The following is a 7,801-nucleotide window of genomic DNA, read 5'->3' as shown; positions in this document are numbered from 1 at the left end:
CACCTTGGGCAAGTGTCTTCTACTATAGCCTCGGGCCGACCAAAGCCTTGTGAGTGGATTTGGTAGACGGAAACTGAAAGAAGCCCATCGTATATATGTATATATATATATGTATGTGTGTATGTGTTTGTATGTCTGTGTCCCCGATGGTGGTGTGTTTAGGTCCCCGTAACTTAGCGGTTCGGCAAAAGAGACCGATAGAATAAGTACTAGGCATCCAAAGAATAAGTCCTAGGGTCGATTTGCTCGACTAAAGGCGGTGCTCCAGCATGGCCGCAGTCAAATGACTGAAACAAGTAAAAGAGTAAAAGAGTAAAGAGTAAGAGTATATACCAATAGTTGTATTTTTTTAAATCATACAAATTATTTATAATGTAAACCATGATGCATAATTAATCACCATAATATTTCCAAGATCATTTTTATTTTTCAGTTATGGACATTTCATCAAAAGTGAGCTATGAACCAAGTAATTTTATAGCCTTCCTTACTTTGATTCAAAAACGTGCCAGTCACTACCGACGCAACTGGAAGATGGCTATCTCTGTGATTTTGCTCCCTTGTATTTTCTTTGCAATGGCTGTTGGCTTTTCCAAAATAACACCCAAAAATGATTCCAAACGTCTCCGTCTTTCCCCTGCATTATATGGACCAAACTCTTACATGTTTTACAAGTAAGTAACTTTGCAACATTAAAACTTTATTCTTAGTCTTAATATTTTTACTTTGTCTTAGGAGCTTCAGAAATGAGGAACAAATAGATTGATATTCTTTGTCTCCATAAAAAGAAGGATCAGGGGTACTTTCTTCATCTTGTTACTTGTTTCAGTCATTGAACTCCAGCTATGCTGGGGCACCACCTTGAAGGGTTTTAGCTGAACAAATCGATTCCAGTACTTATGGGATTTTTTTTTTTTTTTAGTCAGGGGTTAACTCTGGTACTTATTCTAACAATATCTTTTGCTGAACTGTTAAGTTCTGAGGGGTGTAAACAAACCAGCACTAGTTATCAAGTAGAGGTGAGGTACAAACACAACTTCCACACATGTATTCACACACTCACTCACACACACACACACACACGCACACACGCACACACACACACTCACATGACAGGCTTCCTCACAGTTTCCATCTACTGAATTCAGTCACAAGGCATTGGTTGGCCTGAAGCTATAGTTGAAGACACTTGCCAAAGGTGCTGCATAGTGGAATTGAACTGAAAACCATGTGGGTGCAAAACAAGGTTCTTAACTACACATCCATGCCAATGGCAACTTTTTTTGTTATATTAAATATGATTTGTCTAATATCTATATTTTCAGAGATGAAGTGGGTGATTCATATGGAAAAGATTTACTAAAGTGGATCAGTCATTCACCTGGTGTTGGTACAACATGTATGTCAGACACTGCTTCAAATCTTGAGTATGTATTTTACTAAAATTTAATTTATTTCAGTATTCAAAGTTAGCTGCAGCTGCTATTTGTTAAATGATATTAACTCTAAAACTTATCAATTACTACAGTCAGTTATCATTACATTTTAAAGATATCCTTTTAAAATATCATTCATATGTTCAATGGTATTAATTTTATCAATTAGTATAGTCACTATCATTACATTTTAAACATGTCTTTTAAAAAATATCCTTCATATGTTCTTATTCTTTATAATAAATTTAATATCATTTCTGAACCATATTTCAGAAAACCATTTGAATGTAAACCAGCAGAGACAGTTTTCGAAAGACCCAAATATCAGAAAGACCTAATGAACAAAACTGAAAAATGTGAATGTGAAAACTACCGGTTCAAATGTCCTAAGTATGCTTCTGGTATTCCACCAACTCAACTACAACTAAACTCAACAGATTTTCTTCAAAACCTGAACTCAAAGTCAATGCCAGTCTCAGAGTACCTATTAGAAAGCTACATGAAATTCATCAAGAAAAGGTATAAATAACTAGATTCTCTTTCTCTTAAACTTGTTTTGCATCATCACTGCCATCATCATCATCGTCATCATCATCATCGTCATCATCAACTGCAACAGCAGTAGTATCACAGCCATCATTACTGTCATCACCATCATTATGACAACTAACAGAACCATCATAAGTTCAAGCAATTCCATGATGGAAGAGCCATTCCACTGTGGAACGGTGTCAGTAACCAGGTCACAGTTGTGCAACAAAAATGTTGACACCTCGTGAAATAAATTTAAATGAATTTAACAGATCTGCATATGTTATTCAATGGTTAGAATTACTCCAACGGTGTAACTGCTTCACCTTCAACAGTTTCAAATAAAGTCACTTGCAAGACAAGTGCAAATGGATCATTCTCACATGGCAATTGTGACAGTGACACAAATTTATGAAATATCTAAGCTGTAAATCTTGAATACTTACAAGAATTGTATTGATTCATATTTTAAAGCTAAGTTTGATTACCCAGAAAAGTATTTTAAAAAATATTTATCTGGAATTTATGTTTAGCGCTTTTTTAAGAGAATCCAGAAAGAGCAGTGTATGTGATGTTGCACAAAATAAATTTTTTCTCCTTAAAATATTAACTTCTAATTCTCCTGAATTTCCTCAGACAGGCCAAAGAAGCCCCACAATATTTATTTACATTGATTTTGAATTTCAAAAAAGCTCAGTTTGCTGACTAACAATGTTTGAGGCCTTAATGTTCATTTATATGAGTCTGACATGCATGACAAAAATGGATGTGACATTTTCTCATCTTCCAAACAGTGCAGATCTGGTGGAAATTATCCCAATATTGATATCTGACCAGTCAAAAATGTATCATTTCAACATACCTTTACAATTATAAAATTATTTTCCTGGATATTCTAAAAGTAGTTGAAAACCTGTTTTGGTTTAACTTTCATGAGTAATGTACAACTCCAAACTTTGGTAATTTCTTTCTTTTTTTTTTTTTGATAATAATTTTTATTGATAATGTCTATTTTGATAATTTGTTTATTGTTACAGGTATGGTGGATGGACTTATGAAAGAAATAGCAACAGCAAAGATACGAAACAGGTAACTGTGTGGTTCAACAATAAAGGTCATCATTCAATGCCCGCTTTTCTTAATGGTTACTCTAATGCAATCCTGAGAACAGAAGTAGCAAGGAACAAGTTTGGAAACCCAGAAGAATATGGTAAACAAGAACTTTCTTTTCACTCTGTTTATTTCTCTCTTGATTATGACAGCTGACATCTCTCATTTGTTGCAATGTATTTACATAGAACCTGACAATATATAAAGGAGAGCTTGATAGGAATGAATAAATATTGTTGCATGAGCTACTTTGAGCAAATCCTTTGTCTTTCAGCCATGTACCATTTATAATAATAATAATAATCCTTCCTGCTATAGTCAATAACATTGGGCCCAGTGCATAACTGGTGCTTATTTCATCGACCCGCAAAAGGATGAAAAGCAAAGAAATGCAACTAAGCATTTTGCCCAGAATGCTAACAATTCTGCCAGCTCACCATCTTTCTGGTAATGCTAATAATAATAATAATAATAATAATAATAATAATAATAAGAAGAAGAAGAAGAAGAAGAAGAAGAAGAAGAAGAAGAAGAAGAAGAAGAAGAAGAAGAAGAAGAAGAAGAAGAAGAAGAAGAAGAAGAAGAAGAAGAAGAGTTTGATTGTTGCAGCCCAAGATCAAGCATTAAAAATCAAACAACTTGAGAAAAAATATATGGAGAGAATGTGTTAGAAAAATGTAGAGCCTGTGCAACTTGGAACGAAACAGTGGCACACATTGTGGAAAAATGCCCCAAGCTGACACAGGAAGAATATAAGAAATAGAGGTATGACCAGATTGTAAAAGTTTTACACTGGAAACTGTGCTAGAAATTGGGATTTGAAGCTGGAAATACATGGTACAATCATCGAGTTGAAAGAATACTAGAGTTGGAGAAATGTAAGATTTTGTGGGACTTTCCAATTCAAACGGACAAGAAATTAGAAAACAATAGACCAGATATTACAATCATAAATAAGAAAAAGCAAAGTTGCTTACTTATCAACCCATCATGCCCATTTGATTCCAGGATCATAAAGAAAGAAGAAAAAATTTTTTTTAATCCCCTGAAGTTTGAAATAGGAAGAATTTGGAGCATGCAAACAGTAAAGGTCATGCCTATAATAATTGGTGCTCTGGGAACAGTAAGCCAAGATATAGACAAATGGCTGAGGGAGATTGAAATAGAATGCCTGGTAGAGCCCCTACAGAAGTTTGTGTCTCTTAAGGACAGCAAGGATTATCAGGAGAGTTCTAAGCACTTGAAAGATTGCTGAAAACTTGTGGATACCTAAGGTTACAGGTAGTAACATTCATAATCCCTACTAGGAATAAGACCAAACTTGAAACAAACCAAAATAATAATAATAATCTTTTCTACTAAAAGCATGAGGCCTGAATTGGGTGGGAGGAAGATGAGGAGATGGGGTAAGTTAACTACATCGATTCCAGTGCATAACTAGTACTTATTTAATCAACTCAGAAAGGCTAATAATAATGATAATGATTGGATAATTTAAAACATTTAATTATTTTATTGAAAATCTACTTGTATTATCTATCCTCCAAGCAAGACTATTCTCAGAATTTTCCCAGATGTGCCAGCTCAGTCTGATAACTAGCCCTTTGATAACTAGCCCTTTGATAACTAGCCCTTTGATAACTAGCCCTTTGATAACTAGCCCTTTGATTATATTTTTATGGTTTTTAAATTGAGGAGGAAATAAAACTAAAACTATTGGAAACTAAGAAATTTTAATGACAGAACAACAGCATGTTTCAATATAAATTTATCTGTTCTTTGTTGTTGTTTTTTAAGTAGCTTGTGTATTTTATGAGACTCATTCTAAAATCATTGTATTTCTATATCTCTAACAGGAATTTCAGTTTTTAACAACCCAATCCAATTGTCAGTCAGTACTTTGAATGAGGAATCTATGTAAGTATATGCTTTCTTTTTCATTAGAAAATAGTCTCTGAAATCTCTCAGATCTTCAGATACTGATAGAATATCACACAAGTGTTATTACATTTGAAGCTGTGACTAAACTGTCAGTCCACCACTTTCTTGTAGGAACAATAACAATTAAGTTTTATATATAAAACTATATCCATTACTTGTAAATGAGTGATTTGACAGTGTGTACTATGCTTTGGTTAAGCATTTTAGGTGCCTTGTAATCACAAGCAGAGAAAGACATTCTTTCAGTCCTTCAACCTTTCACCCAGCAGAACATGAAGGATAAACTTCTGGCTACATTTTTTTCAGTTATCTTCATTTATGCTGCCTTGATGAAAGAGTCTATATCATGGCTGACTGATTTGCAATCAATAACTTTGACTGGTCAGCTTATTGCTGGTGTAATCATCTCGTTGATGAGTATTCCACAAGCCTACTAGATTTTGTCCAAATTCAGTCTAATCAAGTTTCTAATGAATGTCAAAATAAGATTTTTCTTCTACTTACAAATTTATTAGAGAACCTGTACTTTTCTTATTTCTATTTACCTGTCACAAACCTCTCCTCAGACATTTTAATTAAATAAATTTAATAGTTGTACTCAAAATATTCTCTATGAAAGTGCTCTCAATATATTTTGTAATACTATGAAGCAAACATTACAATACTTTTCAATGACTGACTCCACCTTTACATTTTATTGGTTACTTACATAAATTTTACCCGTGAAGAGATACTGGCTCTACTTAACCATAGCAACAACAATAACAGCAATAGCATTTCATTAAAATATTGATTGTTTTTTCTCTCGTAACAATCACAAATGTCTTTGAAATTATTATGAAGAATGTCAAATAATAAATATGTTGTGTCGACGCCCCCAGGCAAAGAAGTAGGATCTCCCAAAACATATAAATAGATGTAGGTCTGGCCGTGGTAGGAGTGTTGAGTAGCAATCGAGTAGCAGTTGTGCACAGTTGAGTAGAGATAATTTTATTACTTTGGTGAATTCATATCAAGTAACAATCTTCTATTTTGTATTTCAGTTTATTCCATGCTTCTGAGACAGCCATCAGTTTGATTATCCTACTGGCAATTAGCTTTATCCCAGCTGCTTTCAGCATTTATTTAGTCAAAGAAAATGTCAGCTCAGAGAAATACCTATTTATTATAAGTGGAGTGAAAACTCCTATCTATTGGATGTCTGCATTCATCTGGGACTTAGTAAGTATTGCAAGTTGTTTATGCACATTCAGTCACAAAAACACTCATCATTATGCATAAATGATTTTATGTACATATGTGTTTGTGTGTGTGTGCATGTGCAAGTGTGCATACGTATGTGCATGCATGCATTTTGTTAAACTTAACAACATTAAAAAGCATTTAAATCTAATGTTTAATATTCATATTTAATAATATATCAATTTTATTTTGTTTAGATGGTATACTGTCTTTCCTTGATAATAATTGTCATTATTCTGGCTATATTCAAACTGGACAGTTTCTGGATGCGAGACAATTTTTCTGCTACTATTCTTTTAATTTTCTTATTTGGGTGAGTAACCAAACTAGCAACTTTTTGCTTTTTACATATTAATATATAAATATGAGGTTTGCATACATACATACCTCTACCCTTATCTGTAACCATCAGTGCTCTTCCCTCACACTTTTATGACCTCCTTCTTCCTCTTGATCCACTATCCACACCATCTCTTTCCTTTTACTCATATACTTCCACCCATCCTTATATAAATGCAGAGTTATAAGTTGTCATGTATCTTCTCTATGGCAAGACACCTCTGCTTGTCCCTGGTATAAAATCATCTTTCCACCTTCTTAAATACCCTACAATCTCGCTTAATTTTAAGGGCTTTTCCCTTTCCTCCTTGTATGAGAGTTCCAGCATTTTGAGAGCTGCAGAACCACCTCTTAGCCACTGTTGTTCCCAGGTCTACTCTGGCGTGAAGTAGTAGCACTTGTTAGGGTCCCAGCTATGGATTAACTAACATGTGAACAATGGGAGTGTAGGATCCCTGGTTGTCACTAGAATTTCTTTCTAGGAGAAGGTAAACTCATCTAAAAAAAAGCAGTTGGTTCCTGGTCATCTCAACGTCTGTTGTGCCACTAGTTTTATAGCTGATCAATTGAAAAGTGGGTTCCATGTTGTGCAACACCTTATTCATGCAAAACAAATTCATGCATGGGAACTTCTTGGAACATTTGCATGGATTTACTGACTTTAGGAAGTGGTCTTACTTAGTCACAAGTTGACTTCCATGTATAATGTATATATGCATGTATTTGTGTGTATTTATATGTGTGTGTGTGTATGTGTGTATGTGTGTGTGTCTGTCTGTCTGTCTGTATGTATGTATGTATGCATGTATGTATGTATGTCTCGTTCTGGTCTAACAACACTACATGTTTGCTTCTCTTTGGTTTCCTTGCATGTCTCCACTGTCATTTTTTTGTTCCCAACTTTGACGCTTCATAAATCTTAAATTTTATTTTAGAATTTATGGGAGCAACTGTCTTTGAAGACTCATATTGTCATTGAATGCTCAAAATAAGGAGTAGATAGACAGCCAACAACTGATGAAGGGTCCTTTGTGTTTACTTATCCTGTTTTCCATTTTTTCTTATTGTTTACATATTTAACTCATTTTTCTCTTAAATCTTTAAATAAACATGCTATTTGCACTGTTGGTGACATCCTGTACCCAAATGTGCATGTGCATGTATATCTATCTATCTATCTCTCTCTCTCTCTATATATATAT

The 7,801-nt window shown here is 34.1% G+C and overlaps 1 protein-coding gene across 1 annotated transcript in view; it reads left to right on the top strand.

Moving 5' to 3' along the window:
• The window catches only part of LOC106873159 (uncharacterized), a 161,723-nt gene that overhangs the window by 132,931 nt on the left and 20,991 nt on the right, over positions 1 to 7,801 (top strand). The window contains exons 78-84 of the mRNA XM_014920386.2: positions 434 to 674; positions 1,326 to 1,427; positions 1,710 to 1,955; positions 3,005 to 3,177; positions 4,934 to 4,994; positions 6,062 to 6,239; positions 6,458 to 6,573. Of these exons, the coding sequence (XP_014775872.1) occupies positions 434 to 674; positions 1,326 to 1,427; positions 1,710 to 1,955; positions 3,005 to 3,177; positions 4,934 to 4,994; positions 6,062 to 6,239; positions 6,458 to 6,573 (1,117 nt within the window). The remainder of the gene's footprint in view (positions 1 to 433; positions 675 to 1,325; positions 1,428 to 1,709; positions 1,956 to 3,004; positions 3,178 to 4,933; positions 4,995 to 6,061; positions 6,240 to 6,457; positions 6,574 to 7,801) is intronic.

This window comes from Octopus bimaculoides, chromosome 1 (assembly GCF_001194135.2).
Source record: "Octopus bimaculoides isolate UCB-OBI-ISO-001 chromosome 1, ASM119413v2, whole genome shotgun sequence".
In the NCBI taxonomy this organism is placed as follows: Eukaryota; Metazoa; Mollusca; class Cephalopoda; order Octopoda; family Octopodidae; genus Octopus; species Octopus bimaculoides.
This window is presented reverse-complemented; position numbering and strand designations above follow the sequence as displayed.